Source organism: Tachysurus vachellii, chromosome 6 (assembly GCF_030014155.1).
Source record: "Tachysurus vachellii isolate PV-2020 chromosome 6, HZAU_Pvac_v1, whole genome shotgun sequence".
In the NCBI taxonomy this organism is placed as follows: domain Eukaryota; kingdom Metazoa; phylum Chordata; class Actinopteri; order Siluriformes; family Bagridae; genus Tachysurus; species Tachysurus vachellii.
This window is the reverse complement of record NC_083465.1, coordinates 19,091,042-19,113,050: the sequence shown is the minus strand read 5'-3', so window position 1 is coordinate 19,113,050 and position 22,009 is coordinate 19,091,042. Positions and strand designations below refer to the sequence as shown.

Below are 22,009 nucleotides of genomic sequence, written 5' to 3'. Positions count from 1 at the left end.
ATATATATATATATATATATATATATATATGTATATATATTTGATAGGTAATAATAGTACAGCATTTTCACCAGTTTGAGAAACAAATAGTCAACAAAAACTAAAAGATGAAATGATTATTTGTAGATGAATAAGCTTAGAACAACTTTTTTCACATTCACACATACACTCCCACACACAGGCCAATATGCTGTGACAGTCTGATTTTGACAGTATAGTTCTGACTTCTATTCACTCTTTCAAGATGGGTTATTAACTTTTTTACCAGTGCACTGGGTGCCAATGGAATGGAAATTTTCTGTCATCAGTGGAAACTGATTTTTTAAGTCAGTATAAACAAATAAAGTATTTTAATTGCTTTATGACTGATGACTGAAAATGATTCAGGACACTGATGGTTTTCAGCATGAGATGTTTTTCTCTCTGTTGGGATAACCTTTCACAGAAATATAGTGATTGAAGGTAACTTCTTCACATTGTAGATGCTTATCAACAAGCACTTGCAGAAATGGGTTTACTATCATCATTTACTTATTCACTTTTATTTATTTATTTATTTATTTATTTATTTATTTTATATAAATACATTGCCCCTAGCTAGAGGAAAACAGAAAAACCTTATCCTAGAAAAACTAAAAATTCCTAAAGACCAGAGTGTGTTTGCTGCTTTTATATGAGCAAATAACCACCGCTGTGGAGTGTGACATGACAAAAAATTCATTGCTGAAAATGGGCCCAACAAAACAGTGGGTGAAATAAAATTCTTTTTTTTTCTGGCCTCTGGTAAAAAAATGTTAAACACTGGAATATTTCAATATAATATGGGAAAATGGCATGGCAGATCTGGCAGTGCATACCAGATTCTCAGCATAAGACTATTAAAGCCTGTACATCTATTATTCTGCCACCATCCTGACAGCTTTATTGATTAGTTCTAAGCCCTGTCTGTCACTCACAGAGTGCTGCTTCTTCTATTGAGTTTGACTCAGGGGTGACCCTGACCACACACATCTACAGATAAGTGCTCAGGGTCTCAGAGTTTAGACTTATCATGGGCTTCTATCAACAAGCTATCAACCATTAGCTCCATTCTGTAAGCTTGTAACTTTTTCCTCTGGTGGCTCTGTTACCTTCAGGCCCACAGACGTTGCAACCGCTCTATTGCATTAGGTAGTGTTTTAAACATCACCCCAAGGCCTATGCAGGCCATTTACTGAAGACCAGGCTTGTTTATAATTAGTGTCACATATTATTAGTGCTTTAATACTGATTTGCTTCAGTACTGATTTTTATTATTCTTCATTTTGAAAAGAAATGGATCGTGGTCAAGTTTGTAATTACAGTCATCCACCTGTTCTATTGTGGGGTGAAGTGCAAGCCAGGATAGTGAATTAACTAAAGCTTTAGATATTACAGAGACAATTCTGGAGCCAAGGCTGAGACTATTATACTATTATTCATTTATACCTCTTTAGTTATGTTTAGTTATATTTAGTTACCTATTCGTTTATTAATATATGAAAATAAATAAGAGTGGTGGAATATGAATTGTTACATCTACAGTATAGACACTATAGATTCTGTGTGTGTGAGGATAAAGAATATAGCTGCCTTATAGTTCCATGGTTTGATTCTGAGTTTGAGAGTTTGTGCAGAAATCTCCTCCTATGGGTTTCTCCATGTTTGTAACACCTTTTAGAACATGTCTGTAGGTGGATCTGCTGAGCTAAATTGTCCCTAGTTGTGCATAAGTATGAGAATGTGTATAGAGTATGTATGGTGCCTGTTGTTCATAGAATAGGCTGTAGATCAACTGTGAGCATGTCCAGAATAAACTGCTTACTGAAGATGGATGGATGTGTGGATGGGTGAATGGCTGACTGACTGACTGACTGACTGAATGAATGAATGAATGAATGAATGAATGAATGAATGAATAATCATTTTTGTATACTATATGTGTGTTTCTAATGTGAGAGTCTGAAAGCTTTTATTGAAAATGAACGAACACCCTTTGTTGCACAGTATGTATCACAACATTTAGGGCTGCTAATAGATAAGCAGTAAAAGACTGCCGGTACTGCTTTTAAAATCTATACAAATGACTTAACCCAGATACGTTTTCACCTGTTACTGTGAGGAATAATGAATTGGATGCTTATTATGAAAGTATATAAATATACTGTATATATTATGATGTGACATTAGAATATTGATACTTCATCGTTATTCCAGCTAACCCTATTGTCTAAAACAGAGCCGTCACTTTTACTGATTTTCTAAGTGTGTCTTGTCCAAAGGGATTCGCCAGTGTAAGTCATTCCTCCGACCCCAGACAAAGCATCCTGCTGTTATCATTATGACCTTTCAGAAAGAGCCACAAAGACAACTCGCTGTGCACATTAAGTGGCAGCAGAAACTTCACAGCTTGGGCTCATTTGTATCCATCAATATTACAAACACATCAACAAAATGTTTCCTTTTATTTATGTCTGTACTGTATAAAGCCACATAACTGAAATTAGCAGCAGATCAGTGATGATTATGTTTCTTGCCATCTCTAGCATCTCCCCACTTGGTCTGCTCCTGTGGGACAGTTGTGGTGTCCAGTAGGCTGCATTCAGGCTCTGTAGACTCCACACGATAGTCTCCAGAGTGTGTGCCGTTCTGTTCCACACTCTGGACTCCTGACAGGAAATCGGTCTCGCCGTGCAATTATTTTGTTGCACCAACTAGAGGAGATGTGTCTCCTAGCAACAGTCCTAGCTGCCATGTCATGTTGTCCAAGGAGGTAAAATTAGTCCATGCAGAGGATTCCAGAACAAAATAAAAAATATATTTTCTTCTAACTCAGTGTTAAGGGATTAGGGGATTTTTCCACTAGATGCTTTTGCTTTGAACAATTTTCTCCCTGTCAGATTTCTGATGTACTGTAAAATCCTTTGACATTTAGTATCATGACAAAATATTTTGGCAGAAGGAGAAAATATAGTAAATATATGATCTAATTGACACACAAAATCCCCAAGTCTTGCTTTCCAGGCTCACATTGTTTATTAGAATATGAATATCATTATTACTGCACAAATCATATTTACTCCATATATGCTGAAAAATTAAGATATATTTTTGTTTACTTAATATTATGAGATTATGATAATCATGATTTTTAATAATCAGAAATAATTTCTTTCATGTTTTAAGATTTCTTTTTAAAAAGAAGAACAAAATATTTTAGCAAAATATTTGTTGAATCTTACAATATACCAGAATTTAAAAATTCAAGATATTTTCACAAAAATAATTTTGTTAGGGGATTGGACACATTTTGTTATGTTGAGGATTGTGTAGTGGATCCACTGCTTAATCTTGAATATAAGATAAAACAGTTATTATAGTAAATGAGTGAATGAGAAAGAATTGTTTTGTATGTGTAAGCTGTATAATAGGAATAATATGAATCCAGTGTTCATGAATCTAATCATCTTGGCTGACTATAAGCCATGTGGGATCGTTGTCTTAATTAGTTGTGTTGGAGGTGCAGTGTGTGTTTGTGTGTGCATGCATGTGTGTATAACATGGTGGGGTGTGTTGGCAGTGTGTGTGTGAGACCCCACAGCGAGGCATGTGTGTGCGTGAGAGGCATGTACGTGTGTCCTAGGCAATTAGCAGGCATGGAGAAATCTACGGAGACCCCCTGAGAGATAAACATTCACACCAGGAAAGGGCAACAAGGAACTTTATAACTCAGAACATACACAGATCGAAGTGCACACATACACTAACACACACACACACACACACACACACACACACACACAAATTCTGCACTCACAAAAGAAAAGCATATCCAAGTAGAAGCATTTTGTTTTATTAGTTTGTCCCTGCAGGGTAGCTATTTTCGTTGTCAGCAGAACTCTCACACAGGGATTAGTTCGGTTCTGTGCTGACATTATATGGTTCACTAAAGCCTAACTGAAATAGGAAAAAACTTCTGAAATTGCATTTTTTTTTGCATGGTTTATGGTACCTTCATTATTTGTTAACAGAACCGTGAAAAAGTAGCGCTATCTCCAGCCACAGGTCACTGATCACATTACCTTCTCACATATCAGACCTTTCAAAATGGTTTCAATAGGATTTTTATCATGGCACTGCTGCAATATTACTTAACCCTACAAAGAGCGCAATTGATCAAAAGCTTTTGTATGTAATGTAATGTAGTGATAATTTAACTGTATTTTTTTGCAGGGATATCAAACCAGACAATATTCTTCTGGATGAACAAGGTAAGGAATGTGTGTAGGTCTTTGTATAGCAGGTTCACTAAACATCTTAATAGACATATGAAAGTGATCCAAGGTGACATGTAGGAGATGTTATCCCACAGGCTGGGAGGCATGGCGACGGTAACACAGTCTGCCTCCATGCAGTAAGCCCTGCTCAGGGTCATCCAGCCCATAATACTTAATAATACAGACTCAAGGACAAGCTCTTCCATTAAAACTATCACTTATCTATATTTTTGTACAGTATAAATTATTTATTCTCTGGGTTTCTTATGTTCTCCGAGCAAGCCTGTATCAGTGAATGGATCACACATTGCATTAAATGGCATGGATTTTTTAACTTGTAAAAGCCATTAAAAGGGATCTGCTTTCATATCCAAAGTCATAGGCTTGAATTTTTCTGAATGCTGCTGTGGAGGAGTTTGGCTTCGGTTGCTTTAAATTGGTTGTGTCTTGCCTCAGGTCATGCTCACCTGACTGACTTCAATATTGCAACAATTATCAAAGATGGAGAAAGAGCCACGGCATTAGCTGGAACCAAGCCGTATATGGGTACAAAAACCTTTATTAATTATTAACATGTTTAACCAATCAAATCAATTTTGCTCATATGGTATTTAAATTAATTATAAAAAATAATATTTTAACTGGTATTTACTCTAGCCTTGTCCTTTACAGCTCCGGAGATTTTCCAGTCTTTTGTAAGTGGTGGGACTGGCTATGCCTTTGAAGTGGACTGGTGGTCATTAGGGGTCACTGTATTTGAGGTCCTGCGAGGATGGGTTAGTGGTTTTAAAAGAAAATTCACTCACTGGCTTCATATAACAGTAGTAACATTGCTCTAGCACATCCTTTTTTTCCTTTGTTTCTCTCTGCGGGTGCTTTCCACTAAACACTCAGTAACAAAAAAAACTGTCAAACAAGAACTGAACTCAGGGCTCTACTTCTATTTTGTTGTCTTAGAGAGTTGATGGCTGCTCAGCTCAATTACATTTTATTTGTATAGTGCTTTAACAATAGATGATGTCACAAAGCAGTATATATAAAGATGCGGTGTTATATCCCTAACAAACAAACAAGAGGCTGGCATTGGCAAATAAAACTTTAAGATGACATGAGGTCAAAACAAGAAGAAAGAAAAAAAGGGGGGTGTTAGAAGCCACCCTAAAGCTGGATAGAAAGGGAGAGACCTCAAAACATCACAGTTTACTATAACTTTAAATATACATAATCTACATCATTGTTTCAGCTGCACTGGCATCATTGTTTCTTTGTCTATTCAGCCAACTTATATTAACAGCAATAACAAAAACATTCTCACTAAAAAAACATCCCCAAGAAGAGTAAAAGGGATTTCAAATAACTGCATCAAATAATTAGTGCACAATGGGATCATTGTCAGTTCAACCATAGCGGAAAAGCATATATTAGCTATTAAAATCTGAATCTTTGTTACTGGTCCTGTGCCTAAGAAAAAAACAAAGCTTTTTTTTTTTTTCAGAAATTTTTTTCTGAAGCAGATTTTTTTCTGTTTTGGTGCTGTATGTGTTTTGTTCAGTGGAAAAGGAGTTTCTGTTTCTGCCTCCTGAAGTAAATGCAAAATGTTATGAATGTATCAGCACAATGTATCATCCATATTATATCTTGCTTGTTTACTTAAAAATAAGTAAACCATCAGGCTACAGAATAACAGTGATCTGAATAAAATTAATAATGCCAAGCAAAACATACTCTGTGTAATTAGGAAGAGTGGGAACTGGAGTGGTCCAGAGTGATGCAGCAGGAAAATGTTCTTTTTATTATCTGGAGATCATCAGTTTGAATTCTGAAAATGTCACAGCCAGTGGGAATCACAGTGACACTAGTCAACCATGGGCATCTGTGAGCTCATGGATGTGGATGGGGCAGATAGCACTCCACATGATGCAGCATGACTCAGAGGAGGCAAGTGATAGCCATCAGCCTTCTGCTGGGTTGCTGATGTAAGATAGGGGAATTGGCCGAGCAAAAATCTAAAAGAAGCAAGAAAGAAAAGAAGCTAAAGAAGAAGCTACTCCTCATGAAATATTTTAGACATGACACTCTGTATTAAAACAAATACTGCCATTAATACAGCTGACTGTGTTGTTCCTGACAATGAATCTCTAGCATATCTTGACAATGAGGGATTTATATAATGAAACATACTTTACTTACAGCTGTACAGAAAACTCACTCATCTACAGTGTTTAATGTTATTTGATCATTTTTAGTAGACGGATAACCTATTTAATATCGTTATCCTTATCGAGGTATTTTGAATTATTAGCTCTGTGTTGATATTTCTCTCTTTAACATAATCTTTTTAATCACACAGAGGCCATATGATATCCATGCCAGCAGCTCAGTGGAGTCTCTAATGCAGCTCTTCAGCACAGTCAGCGTGCAGTACTGTAACTCCTGGCACAAAGACCTCATCTCCCTGCTGCGTAAGGTGAGTGTGTGTGTGTGTGTGTGTGTGTGTGTGTGTGTGTGTGTGTGTGTGTGTGTGAGAGAGAGAGAGAGAGAGAGAGAGAGAGAGAGAGAGAGAGAGAACATTGAGAGAGAGAGAGAGAGAGAGAGAGAGAGAGAGAGAGAGAGAGAGCGAGAGAGAGAAAGAACATTGAGAGAGAGAGAGAACATTGAGAGAGAGAGAGAGAGAGAGAGAGAGAGAGAGAGAGAGAGAGAGGTGAAGTTGAGAAGTCAGAATAAAAGTTGAGAATTCCAAAAAGTGGATAAAGAAATAGGGCTAAATAGGATTAAATTCATTAAAAAAATATTGGCGTGACAAGAGCAAAGTGAAATTACTGAGAGAAGAGAAGAAGAGAGTGGTTTGAGGTTGTGATGAATGAGCAGAGGGAGGAATTTTTAAAGGTGATGTGAAAAGGAATGGAGAGAAAACTAATTGGTTCTGAGGAAGGAAGAGGAGATTGAGGAGAGAGTGCCGTACACAGCAGAGAGCGAGTGGGTTTGAAACTCACAGAGACAGAAAGGAGGAACATAATGAGGCAATGTAGGAGTGAGGCCGAGCCCAAGTGAGAGATGATAGAAAGCTGGAAGGTTGGAAGCATAATGTATAATGGGAAAGGAATGGGCGGAAGGTGACCAGACCTAAAAAGGGAGAAATACAATACATAATCAGGCTGTGAATTGAGAGAGAGAGAGAGAGAGAGAGAGAGAGAGATGGAAAGAGGGAGTGGAATAAGAAGAAAGAAAAAGGGAAAGTGGCAGAAAAATAATGAGAATGTGTGAGATAATATGTGGGGTCAACCTGAAGGGTTCAAAAACATACAAGATGTCCATGGTGCTGGAGAGTTATGGGCACCGTGTAAGTCAGGAATCTCTCTCACTCACACACACACACACACACACACACACACACACACACACACACACACTCACACACACACATATGTACAGACACACTTACTGAATTATTTTATAATTGCTGAGTCTTGTGTTCTGTATTAGCACTTTTGACTGAGATGTCCATTTGTCTCATCCATGCCTGAACAGATCGATTACTTCGGTCTGGACTGTGTGGAGACAGTCTCTGCCTTCTGAGAATAAAGCAGCAACAACATGTCCAAAATCAGATATGATTTCAATGATAGCAAAGCACATCCGATCAGATGGGCTGGGAATCTCGTCACTAAGCAATCTTAGAGTAATAAAGTATCTTACGATAAGCCTGGAAAGCTGTCATCCTTTTATAACTCTATCAGCCTGTTAATAACAGAATAGCTTTTTATGATTACTCCACAGACAGATGGGCCCATGTTATCTCTTATCTCCATCACTCCAGCTCTCTTATTTAAAACTAATTGGCCCTGAAGACTGTCTGACTAATGCCAGTGGTGACAGATTGACTTTAATGGCTTTAAATTGGCACAAAGTGAAGTTTGCTATTTGCATATCAAAAGGAAGACATGTTATCATGCAACTCTAAATCCACTTTTATGGAAGATGGTTCAGAACACAAAATGATGCATGATATAACAGTTTACATATTTAATTCATTTGTAAAGGAACAATCCAGTGTTTTGAAGGCTAACCTCTAACCACCACATCTACAGGAGACATGCAATTATCACCAACATGAATTTGAGTCAATTTCCCTGTAGTGAGAACAGAACTAATAAACTGTTTGGTCAGAACTGCCTTGTAATGGAGGTCCAAGAGTAGCTACTGAAAATGTTAATAAAAATGTTGTTGTTAACAATATTTCAGATCAAAGTAATTATAGTCTAATACACAAGGTCTTGAGGGGGATGTGGTAGCCGAAATGGTTAAGGCACTGATTGGAAGGTCGTGAGTTCGAACATCAGGTCCACCAAGCTGCCCCTGCTGGGCTCCTGAGCAAGACCCTTAACCCTCAATTGCTCAGTTGTAGAAACAAATAAAATGAAAGTCACTCTGGGTAAGGGTGTCTGATAAATGCCAGAAATGTAAATGTCTTGGAATAAGAAACACTTTTAAAAAATTTCAGCTTTCCAAAACAGGAGCAATACACTGAAAGCAATTTCAATTACTTATCTGTACAGATGAGTATGTTAACAGATAACACAAACCTGAGGGAAACTTACCTAACCCAATCCTAACCACAGTGCAACCTTAATGCAGCCTTAACTCAAGCTTAACCCCAGTGCAACCCTAACTCAATCTGAGCCTAATACTAACATTAACCTTAACCCTACTTTATCCCTAACCCTGGCCAAACCCTTACTCAATCCACACCCTAAAACTAGTCTAATCCTTAACCAAGCCCTACCATAACCATATCCTTAGCCCAACCCTCGAGTCAAACCTAATCCTAGGTACACCCAAAGCCAGCGTCACTACTTAGTCTAGGATCATATTCACCCTAGCCCAACCCTAATACATTTAAGCATTCAATTTATAGACAATTTATGGTTTGTGCTATGTAGAGGGAATATGATGTAACATTTTCATTATATATAAATTGTTTCCAATGAAATATAGTGCAGCAAGTTTAACCAAAACTTTTTACTGGCAATATATGAACAATTTGTGTCAACTATGTGGGTTTGTGAACTATGTGTGTTTGTGTGGTTTGTTGTGTGGGTGGGGGAAAAAATAGAAAATTGGAAAGAATCAAGTTTGATGTGTTTATTTTTCAGCTGTTGACAGTAAATCCGGAGCATCGATTCTGCAGTCTTGCCCACATGCAAACAGCCCCCTACCTCTCAGACGTGAACTGGGATGCCATGTATGAGAAGAAGATGGAGGCTGGATTTGTTCCCAACGTAGGGGCCGATTAAACACTTCCGCACAATACACAGCTCACACAGTAGCCAGACATAAACATAAACACAAAAAAAGAGAAAAAAAACATGTTCTACCTACACAGATTGGCACACAAACTAAGTAAGATGACTAATCCCTAATGCATATACATGCTTCATGGGTTATATATTAATGTTGTGAGAAATACATTGCTTTTATTATTCTTCACCACTGTCTGGTTTGTCTGTTGCATGTGGGTGAACACAGAAAGGGCGTCTGCATTGTGACCCCACCTTTGAGCTGGAAGAGATGATTTTAGAATCCCGTCCGCTACATAAGAAGAAAAAGCGTCTGGCCAAGAACCGATCAAGAGACAACAGCAAAGATTCCCAATCTGTGAGTAATTATGACCTCTGATCTGGATATACTTAGAGGATTCACTTCCATCTGCTTTACTTAAAAGTTTTATCTCGATCTCTGTGGATTTTCTATAAAAAAAAATCTATCCCTCTCTGCCATGTCAGAATATGAATTTGAATATGAATCTAAATGAGATGTGAATAAACTGTAAATCTGAATATATATTTATACAAACGTGAACAAGTTTACTGCATAAAAAACATGGCTCTCACCTTCTGCACTCCATGGTTAACATAAATTAAATGTATAAAGGACATCTGTTTTTCCCCTATTAAAATGTCTGATTAGAAATTTATTCGTTCAACATGTGTCACCTCATCACCAGACTGCAGTCTGAATCCTGACAGCACCAAAACCAGGATCCAAAGGAACAAAACTGGCTGTGTTCTTTCCCTTGACATTCTTAGTAACCCTAGCCATTCATGGGTGTCTTTGGCCTCATGTTTGCATAAAAGAGTAGATAGCACTTTCCTCTGAGTGTGTTATGCTGCCTTGTACAAGACATGTGGAAAAGTACAAAAAGATGCATCTGGCTGGCTTCATGTGTCTTGAAGGAAGCACATGATAACCCTCTCTCTCCCTGACTAGTAGCTAGTATACAACAAAGGAGAGCTAAATGGTGGATATGAATTGGCATGTGAACCAATTGGGGAGAAAATGGAAGGAAAAATACATTAGCATAATTCCTGGCCTATGGGCTGATGGTCCCCGTTTTATTTCATATTACTGCGTATCATATCGACGATATTACTGTCTCTTAAAGTCCTGACTATTTATAGACATCCAGTAAGAGGATCTCCATTTTATTAAATGTAACCAGTACCACAGTGCTTTCTGATCTGCAAGCTAATGTAGGAGTACAGATAGCTTCACTAGCAAGGCTTCTTCAGCCTCTGGAGCAGATGAACCACCATTATTACCTGAATGATTAAATTATGAAGCTTTCAGTACTATTGTTAAGCCCTCTGGCACTTTCAGATGTATGAGACGCTATTTTTAGGCCACGTCAAGCAAAGAAAAACAAGCTAAACACAATATGAAGTCTGGTCTCCACTAAAGCATTGTGAGCAGAGCATTGTGAAGAGAGAAAGGGGCGAGGGGCAGCTGTAATCTGGAAAGAGCTGATTGGTTTTGTACATGCTGCTGGTTTAGTCTGTGTCAGGCTGACCTGTGACCACTTGTGCTTTCTGCAGGAGAACGACTATCTACAGGAGTGCCTTGAAGTCGTACAGCAAGAGTTTGTGATCTTCAACCGAGAAAAGTAAGACTGTTTTTAATACTTTTCAGCTATGCTGATGTTATGAAAATAGATTGTGTGATGCATTCATTAAGCTTTCCCCAGAGCTTAGCATCATTTTTCTCCAGAGGCATAATTTGCTAAATTACTTTTTTGCTTTAATGCTTTCTCTTTCAACAAAAGTACATTCTCAGGAAAAGGTACTGAACAGTACATTTCCATCTTACTGCATTGTGACCCACTAGGGTACTTTCTTGTACTGTTAGTAATGGTATTTACCTGGGAAAGTGCATGTAGTGTGCTTGTATTAGCTTTAAAGGTACAACTTTTACAAGCTCTTTAAGGTATGCTGTATGCACATTTACAGTTAAATGATATATTAAACTGTATATTAACAGGGAGGATAACAGGGAGTTGGAGGATTCCAAATATATATACTGTATATATATAGCTTTGTGTTAGCTGTAAGCAGGAGAGGTTGTTTATTGGCAGGAGAATCTGTATGCTACGATGCACAGACACTGCGTCTGATATAATTTATTACCTGGTTTATTATTTAGTAGACTCTGTAAGTTCTACCATCACAACCTAGCTCTATTTTTGGCACTGCCTCATTATTTATGACTCCTTATCCTTGGTGTGTAATGTCTTTGTGACAAATCTACAGAATTGCTGAATGTACATGTAACATCACACTACAGTGTAATATGCACTCCTATATATGGGAACTGTGCCCATACTTTTGTGTTGTATGTGTCAGGTTGAAGAGGAGACAGGAGGAAGGCTGCATGGGAGAAGGGGAGGCAGCAGAGGGAGAAGCAGAAGGAGAAGGCGACCCTGACCGTGAGGCAGAAGAGGCAGAAGGCGCGACAGAGGATGAAGAAACTGAGCCCGAACCTGAGACCTCTAAACTGAGCATGTGCGGCTCGGTGTGTTCATCTCCGGGCAGCTCATAGAGCCACAGGCACAGCACCTCCTGCTGGTCTCTTAGGCGTCACTGCGCTCACCATGCCTATAAAGCCCTAAGTGCAACTAATTAGGGCTCCGAAACATCTCTTTTCTCCATCCCAGTTTCATTCATCTCAGCACGGTTTGGGTTCAGCCTATACGAGCAACGACATGGCCTCCATTTTCTTGTTCTCTACATGGCCTCTAGAGTAAGCTCAATCTTCTATGCAACATTATCTGTACAGCATGATGTAAAGTAGACATTTTAGAACTAACAAAGCCGCACCGAGAACGCATGATGACACACAGAGCAATAGGACTCTGCCGTAAGAATGTTAACATGACAAGGGCGGCCAAATGAGAATGCTGTTTGTGTATTAATTATGAATAGGTGAAAACACTCTGAACTTTAGACTTGCTATGTTTGCTCTTTCAGCTGCTCCCTCTGAAAGTGGGCTGCTATTTACTAGTCATTAAGCATTCAGTTCCTTTCTATAGATGTAATTCCCAGATAGCAAGTAGGTGATGACCCAGTGCCCACCCACACATACCTCTTTCATCCAGCACACGCTCTGCTGCGGAATGACAGCAACAACTCAAACATGATGACACCGTACAGTATCTCAGGCATGATATGGTGCAGTTGAACCACCTTTGGTCCAAAATTAACAAACAATGCACAAACTTTAGATATGGCTCATTGCATTGGAGCTTTTTGATCCACACTCTAAATGCCAGAAAAAGCTGTTTACACACCCACTTTTGGATTACAACACACTTCCCATCATAATAACTGACTCTAATGTGCCTAACCTTTGGCCTGGAATCGTCCGCTATCTGGGAACAAACTGGGATTAATTGCTTAGCAACAAAAAAGTGTCACGCTTAAAAACATGTCTTGAGTGACCATATGACAGCAACTGTCATGTTCTGAATGTCTGATAAAAAAAAATGTTCATAGTATGTCACAAGTAAATACATACAAAGAAATCGAACTTCGATGACTTTCTTAACTTTGTGTCAAAATTTGTTAAGATGTTAATGTTAATGGCTTGGTTTTTCTGTATCTCTGTCTTGATAAACTTGCTGCTTCTGGCCAGCACGCCGTTCAGTGGTTGGCATCTATGTTTCTCCTTCTGACTGTTAGTGTTTTTCATGTAAGATGCTTATTCCAGAATGATTTGGTGTTCAGTGTAGATTACACTGCAGTTTGCGTTCAGTGCGTTCAGTTCACAACTCTAGTGCTCTTCCATTCCTGCCGCTTAGGACCTACTGATGAATTTCACCTTACCAGGGGAATAAGCTTTATTGACCTCTATAATACACCTGTATTTTGTTTAAGATTTTGTTTGATTAAGTCCATTTAAAAAAAAAACTCTGTAATATAAGCATTGTAGGTGCCATTTGGGGTCCTGCGTTGATTTGGGTTAAGCACTCCCCCTAGTGAGCCGGATGAGGCTTTTTCTTTAGAGTAGCAATGATTCGATAGTATATAAATACGATACTGTTTGTATTAAGGTGACATCATCGATCCAAGTTGTGATGTTGGAACATGTAGCATTCTACGTAATTAGGCAACACGATTTTACAATTTTTGTTGAATAATTATGTAAAACATAGCTAGAAGCAGGACCTTTTCTCCACAGTTTTATGTGGGTGTGCATATCAGACTTAAGTATTAACAAAAATCAGATTAAAATAGTTCTAATAGAATAAGAGGCAGTTGTATGAAGCTATATCTTCATACGGTGACTTCTATTTCCAAGTGTGCAGGCACAACTTGTAGGCAAAAACGCCAAAGCTTTTGTACCATTTGCATAGCTGTTTCTAAATAAAAATGAGTGCCTGTACGTTTGCATTTGTCTGTTTGCTATGCGCGTATGTGTGTATCTGTAATTATTGCCGTAATCTGTGCGTCTGCGTGTGTGTGTTTGTGTGTGTGTGTGTATTTGTGCGTGTATGTGTGCGTGTGTGTGGGAGTGTGAAAGTATTGCATAGGACCAATGTAATAATTTGTAAAGAAGCATTTATTGTGGTAAGTAACAATCATGGAATGTTTCTGGAATTAAACATAAATTCTATTGTTAGCCTCAAGTGGACATTAATTCACTGTAAGCTATTGATTACTATACTGATACCATAACATATTAAATAAACATTGAGTTTTTTGCATGTACCCCTATTTACAATGACTAGAATGGGGTGTTTTGGGGAAGGCATACGGTTGTAGCTATTTCGCTTTGCCATACAAACTCACCAGTGAAATGAAAACTCTTACTCACTGAGATTATGACAATGATGACATGTTCACCAACGACATCAGTGCTCTGTATCGCCATCCAATTTTCATACTCTAGGACTGCGTTATCAACTCTTCTACTCTACAAAGCAAAGCATCATCTTCAAATAATTGTGGATGGCATGATATGTATCAATAGACTCTGTTTAAATTTTGGCATCCCATAGTTTGTTTTAATGATATTGAAAAATAATAATAAAATATTTAAGGGCACTGGCTCTGTCTGTTCATAAGGAATCAACGTGAAAATGTAGAATTCTGGTTGAACTGAAACTAAAGTGGGTGTTTTTGGTTTTCCTAGAATTTTTTTTTCTTCAGAGAGAATTGTTAGTACATTCTTTGTATGTTATAATAATTTTCATTCATAGAGCAACCTCCTCATGCTCAAGGTCACTTTAAAATTCTATTAAGGAAACAGAAAAGCTGGCAAGATGAGAAGTAAGAGGATTGAAAGAAAGGGAATGTCCTTGGATTCTAGATTGGTTTTGAAAGAAGTCTGTACACTGGTGTAGCTGAATCTGGAGGCCGAAGTACTGAATCTTCCCACCCGATCACAACCAGTCTGGTCTGTGTGGTTCGGAGCAGCAGTACACAAGTATCAGGCAAGCTGACTGTGTGAGCTAGAGTGTAAGGATAGAAAAAAAAAACTGTGCGTGAAGAAAAATGACACCATGGAGCGCTTTAAATGTAAGGAGTAAATTTTTGTAAAGAAACAAATGCTTTGCAAACATTTTTAGAGAAAATATATTTCTATTTCAAATCAGAATTTCTCAAAGAGTTATCCAAGGTCTCAGCTTTTAATCAAACATTTGGAGTAAACTTTATGTGTTAGGTTTAAGACATAAAATAGTTACTGGACTGACTTTTTGCTGACATTTTTCTGTGCATTACTGATAATCACTGAGGAGGACAGAGCACACAGACCTCAAGTTTGTGAGAACAGCTAAAGTTTTCATTAGATGGAAATGCAAGCAGTGATGTAACAGAGGTGAACAACACAGTCTTATAAAGAAATATTTTTATTTAAAAAACATAAAATGTATTCTGACAGCTGAAGCATGTTGTGCTTGTTTGTGTTTGAAATACAACTAATCTTGAAATTTTTGATACATATATGAATTTTTAAATTCCTCCATGCAGATAAACTGCAATCTATCTTCTTACTTTCTACCTACTTTCCGTTTTTCCCGTTAGGGGTCGCCACGGTGAATCATCTGTTTCCACTAAACTCTCCCCTCATCATCCTCTACTCTCGTACCAATTAACTTCATGTCCTCATTTAACACATCCATATATCTCCTCTTTGACCTTCCTCTTGACATCTTACCTGGCAGCTCCATCTCCAACATCCTTCTACCAATAGACCCAATAAAATCTCCCTCCTCAAAACTTAACTCCAATTTTTAATGCACAAAATATTTAGTTAAAGAGCGGAAGTAGTCGGTGTGTCTCAAGGTACCTCAAGGTGGCCTATGTTTAGGTTGATGGTGTCCTAAGTCTGCAACCTAGTGAAACAGTCATAATGTATTCCACGATATGAGATTTTAAAAGCACTGTTGTACATTGGTCTGTAAAAGTGAGTCTGCCAAATGCTGTTAATGTAAACGTTTGTTGTCCGGTGCCTGTAGTGTGCATTAGAAGTGTAAAACCTGCAAGCTAACAATACTAATGACTATAATAGCAGCTCTGATGTCCTGACTGATTGGTGTGTGGATTAAATCAGGCTTTAACAGCAGGCGATAGAGACAGGTTCCTGAAGAGAAGTCTTCTTAGTCACTTTTTCATGTGGCATGTAATAGTAGTAACTGTAGTCAGTCTAATCTTTAAATACAACCTGAAATAAGAACTTATGGATTTGTTTTATTTGTTATTGTTTTATGTTTTATATGATTTATGTTGTATATGATTTATCAGCATCTATCACTTTAAAGAAAAAACTGTTTTTATTCTATTATCTCCTTTGAAATATACAGTAAATGCACACACACACACACACACACACACACACACTTCACAGGTAAAACATTTAGAGTTATTCATTTGTATGTATTTGAAAATGAAAGGGGTTGAAACAAGAGATGTTCTAAGTGGTTTAACACTGGCTTTCTAGCTTTAATTAACAGCAGATGACTGGAATTCTTTTAATCTCAAACACAAATGTTTGTGGGGCAAAAATAATAGAATTGGCCTTGCTGTTCTAATACCTTCGGAGGTGACTGACTATTAAGCAATAACAATGTTTCATGGTTTTCTCCTCTCACCCTCAACTATCATTACGTAATAATATAGGGCCTGTTTTAGATAGTCATACATCACATTATAGAAAATAGTGACTAAACCTAACCCTATAATGTCTCATTTTTGGATTTTTTTCCTACCCATGCTAGTACAATCTAACCTCCCTCGGTCACCAGTTCCTCAAGACATTAAAACCAAACCAGCTGTTTTTAATGACCATTATAGTGTACATCTGAAATGAATAACTCATGATAAAACAAACAGAGAAATGATCTACAGCTATTTTGTGTCTTGTACCTTTCTTTCTCTGCCTTGCTTGAGCTCAAGAGTGTGGTGGGACATTGCTTTCATCCAGTATGTCTACTGCAGCTGCAGCAGTGTCAGAGCTCAGTACAGAGCTCCATTCAGAAGCCTGGATGGTATTAAGCAGTTCAGCCAGCTCAACCTCCAGCTTTTGTACTGTCTCCTCAACCCGCTTGAGACAGATGTGAAGAGTCACACGTGGAAGAGAACAGAGGTTACAAGCAAGAGTCAGAAGTAGTTTTTTGGGGTTTTTTTGTATTATAGCGAGTAAATGGACATATTGAGGAAACACTGGAGAGTTGAATAAAAATGCACAATAAGTAGAAGAATCATAATGGACAGAAGCAGAAGTGGACTAACAAAGTTACTTAAGAAATATAAAGTTGAGGTCCAAGAAAGTGATTTATTACAACAAGTTCTTGCAGAGAAGAATAAATAAAATATTTGAAGCATTAAACGATAACAAAATACCGGTGGAACTGAAACAAACAACAACATAAATCAAAGATACAAGATCAACAAGCTGAGCGGGAAGGCTGAGTGAGCTTGGAAGAGAAACAGAGATGAGTCATCAGCTTGTAGAAAAGGACATGAAGAACAGACGGGAGAATGGCGAAGGAGAGAGAGTTGAAGAACATACGAGGGTGACTTCTCTCAGGTTGCCTTAACTGAGAGTTTTATTTTTGCTAATAGTCAGATTGATCACGTAGAGAGAACTGAGGGTCATGGTGTGATGAATGGAGGGAGAGAGAGAGAGAGAGAGAGAGAGAGAGAGAGAGAGAGAGAGAGAGAGAGAGGATGATCTTTCAACCTTGAACTGGAGCTGCTTGGAGGAATACAGCAACATCTATCTCAGTGACATAAAGTAATGACAGTAAGGTTATGGATCACCTTTTCCACTGCATCCAGTCTGTCATTAAGCTTGCTGTGGTCCTGACAGGGAGTTACATGATTGTTTCGGTTTGCAGGATCAATCTCATGCACTGTGACAAAAAACAATGCAAATCATCATCTGTTAAACCCCACAAATCCTATGTCATTGGCTCTGATTATTTCTTACAAAAGGTGAAGCTGTATATGGATATTTGATTTGGCTCCATGCACTGACATAAGACACACAGTAGGAAAATCTTCAGAGAATGTATGACAGGTTTGAGTTTGGTTGTAAATTTGAGGTCCATTAAATAGTGTATATACCTAGATATATATGTAGTGACTAAAGATATTAAAATCAATAGACAATATATATATATATATATATATATATATATATATATATATATATATATATATATATATATATATATATATATATATATATATATACAGTATATTCTGAAAAGAAATTATCTGAATGTTACACATTAATAGCACATAATGAGAATGTGTGAGATAATATGTGGGGTCAACCTGAAGGGGTTAAAAACATACAAGATGTCCATGGTGCTGAAGAGGTTAGAGTTAAGGGCATAGTGTAAGTCAGGAATCTCTCTCTCTCTCTCTCACACACACACACACACACACACACACACACACACACACAATGAATTATTTTAGAATTGCTGAGTTTGACAGGCAGACAGACAGAGGAAAGATACCATGAGAAGACCATGTACAAATTACACTCAAGTCTGGTGGATTATTATTTCCAAAAACTCAGTTCATCAAGTGAGTGTTTTTCAGTATGAGCATCATAGTCGTCATTATTACAGCAGCAGGTTATTAGGTACAGTCAAATCATTTATAGTTTCAACCATTACTCTGCTTTGAAGACTGTTAAGTATCAAGCTTGGAGCTGTGTGAAATGCTTGAAGCAGGCAAGAGGTATGTTTGAACACGGTTCTCCTACTACAGCATTTTCCCTAATAAACACACCAGGAGAGCTGAGCAAGCTGAGCCAGACGCCAGGCTGCCGCACCATGTGTTTCCATGACATCACTGAATAACAGACGTGACTGCTTTCCTCACGCTGAGATAAGAAAATCACCCCGAAACCAGAGTCAAAACTTACAACTGACCTGAGAACAGCTCTCTTAACAGCTGAAGTTGGCTAAAAGAAATGTAAATATAAAAACTAGCCCCATTAGACCCATAACAGTTTCTGGACCACATTTCATCTATAGTTCCTGTTACTCCGCTGTACATTATGTGTCATTTGTGTAAAAGACCCTTGAGATTGGTGGGTTTGGATGTAAAGCTTTGCTTATAATTATATTTGCCTGTGAGACGGTTGATATCACCAATTAAATCTTGACGTCTAACACTTTGAGTGTGTCCATTCTTCTGCTCTATCCATTCTTGGCTTGATCAACACTATACTGTAGGTGTGGATCTCTGCAACCTTTCCATTTAACACTCGGTACTGACAAGGAATCTGCAGTGAAACAATTTAATGAGAACCAAATTTTATCTCAAAATTGGCCAGTATCAACCATCACTAAGTAACTGAGTTGTCTTCTTGTCAGGTCTAATCCTAGATTTTGAGCAGAAAATTTCTCATGAATTTTTAAAGGCATCCTCCAAAGAACAGCATTAATAGTAGCCTAATGCTGCAGTGTCAGAGATAAGATGAATAAGAGAGCTTTACTTTTCTCCCAGCAAGCAGCTCTGTTTCCCACCTGTGTGTAAATGTTATTTGTGGGTTTATCCTGATTGCTGCTATTGCAGTGTCCAATTTTGCAACTTAAAAACCTTTAATTTTTTGCTAAACAGCCCATGGATCAAATCAATGAAACCATGAAGATAGTAAAAACAGAAACAATTTCATTTTCTACAAAGTACCTTAATCATGGTCTTTTTCAAATCTTTTTGTTTTGTTTGTCTGGATTTTTTTTTGCATTTGGTATATTTTTTATGTGACTTGAAAGTGGAGCAGAATAGGAACATAAACTATTAAATATAGCTGTGTCCTGTATTTAAGACATGAGAAAGCGTGTGAACGCAGGTGGCTGAGGTTCACAGGTTCAAGAGAATGTTCGCATCACCAGCTGATGCCTTTGCTGGACTCAAAATTCTGGTGTAGTGCTAAAGAAAAGATGGATACTAATGCCAAACTAATATCCCAGATTACTCGCTGCTAATATATTCTCTAATAGCATTAATACCATCACAAATACATTTCTATTTAGATATTTGTCAGTTATCTCTGACTGAAATGTTGATTTTATGTGCATTAAACAGGTCACATTTGTATGTTCTTTTATTTGTATGATCAAAGGAAAATTACTGCTTTAGTTGAGTCCAGAAATCAGAGACCACATTGAAAATTTAGGAATTAAAATGTATTCCTTTACAACTGAAAATAATATATTGATAAATCTGGCATATTCAATAATCAAGATTATGAATTATGGAATTAAATGAAAGTAAACTATAACAATTATTTCAAGCTTAAAATTCTAAAATGTAATTCAAGATGTTTTCACTTCCTGTAATTTTTTGAAGGGTGTTGACTATTTAATGTAATCAAACCTTTACATTGTCCCTGTTTATTTTTTTGTACAAAAATTCAAACATCAGACAACAGACAATCGGGGGGACAAAACAAAACACTGAAACATTCTTAAATGCATGCAAATATTTTATCTACTTTTTACTGAACCAGTTTGTTAAGAAAACAATTTGAATTGACTTTTTTTTTATTGTTTAAAAAAAAAAATTCCACTAGTGATCTCAGAGTGCTGGACACCAATGTATATAATGTAGAAATCAGAATAACAGTCTTAATATGTAGGTAGTAAAAAAGGAAAGAAAGAAAGAAAGAAAGAAAGAAAGAAAGAAAGAAAGAAAGAAAGAAAGAAAGAAAGAAAGAAAGAAAGAAAGAAAGAACAAACAAACAAACAAACAAACACAAACAAAAAATGAATGAATGAATGAATGAATGAATGTAACAAGAATTATGAGGCTCTGTTTTTGTACAGTACCTCATCTGCCCAAAAACCCCAATGCAAAAGATCTTCAATGTTTTAGTTAACCTCAAATATCTGTGCCTCATGGGGTATTTCCTGGATCAATACTAACAATATGACAAAGTAAAAGAGAGCTTGAGGCTCTCAGATTTAGCCATGACTTTCTGTTCTCATTCTTAGGAAATGAGATCACACACATTTGGCCAATTATGTCAGATTTCTCTTCCAGGAAAGTTACAAGAAACAAAGCTCTATCATCTTACATACTACATGTTTCTTGCTACAAGAAAGAAAAATGCATTACACAAGTCTAAATGATTTGCTTAAGCTATAAATGTGTAATAATTGCCGAAGTGCTGGATTTTGCCCAATGTCTCATGCGTGAAATGTCTTGTCTTTTCTAAGATCTTGCATTCAGAACACGACAAATCAGAACCAGATGTCATGTCAATGCAAAGAGAGAGAGATTGTAACAGAACATGCACATAGATACACACAAAAACATTTTGTGTATCCAATATTTCATTTGATGTACATTTTGCTATTATACTGTTTATCTCTTTATATATATATATATATATATATATATATATATATATATATATATATATATATATATATATATATATATATATATATTGTCATTTTTTGTCATTTCAAGAAGTATCTTATGAAGAAGTGTAACATTTCCCATCCTTCTGTTATCCCATTATCTCCAGTCAGGACTCTTACCTGCAAACATGTGACCAATCAGAAGGAGCAAGACAGCAAGATAGATAGACTGGTATGCCATGACTCTGAGTAGACACACAGGCCACCTATGGAAGAGCGGCAGGTTACATTAAATCATTAATACTGTATAAGCAAAACACAACCAAAACATACTAGAGCTACCAAAGAAAGTATTCATGAGTGAAATGGAGGAAGAGAAACTCCCTCAAGTAAGAGGAACATACCCGCAAAAATCTTTGTGGCCGTAGTAGGTAGCTCAGTGTTGTCTCTCTTCCTTTTTCACTCTGCACTTTGCCTCTTTTCCTAATGAAAATACTCAGTGCAGGAGAAAAGTGCTCTCTTTTTGGAGGAGGGTAAGGCAAGACAGTCA

At 37.3% G+C, this 22,009-nt stretch overlaps 1 protein-coding gene and 1 long non-coding RNA gene across 2 annotated transcripts in view; one reads left to right on the top strand and one right to left on the bottom strand.

Annotated features, from left to right (window-relative positions):
• LOC132847454 (serine/threonine-protein kinase 32C-like) overlaps nt 1-14,190 on the top strand; it is an 86,629-nt gene extending 72,439 nt beyond the window's left edge. Inside the window, exons 6-13 of the mRNA XM_060872753.1 lie at nt 4,252-4,289; nt 4,752-4,841; nt 4,968-5,071; nt 6,646-6,762; nt 9,449-9,574; nt 9,822-9,950; nt 11,168-11,235; nt 11,972-14,190. Coding sequence (XP_060728736.1) covers nt 4,252-4,289; nt 4,752-4,841; nt 4,968-5,071; nt 6,646-6,762; nt 9,449-9,574; nt 9,822-9,950; nt 11,168-11,235; nt 11,972-12,167 — 868 coding nt within the window. The 3' untranslated portion in view covers nt 12,168-14,190. The remainder of the gene's footprint in view (nt 1-4,251; nt 4,290-4,751; nt 4,842-4,967; nt 5,072-6,645; nt 6,763-9,448; nt 9,575-9,821; nt 9,951-11,167; nt 11,236-11,971) is intronic.
• Nucleotides 14,169-21,998, bottom strand: LOC132847455 (uncharacterized). Its single transcript, XR_009648640.1, has 5 exons — nt 21,864-21,998; nt 21,640-21,725; nt 17,891-17,982; nt 16,994-17,171; nt 14,169-15,078 (listed from the first exon to the last, which is right to left on the bottom strand). It is a non-coding gene; the product is annotated as an uncharacterized LOC132847455 (long non-coding RNA).
• Nucleotides 21,999-22,009: the final 11 nt, after the last annotated feature.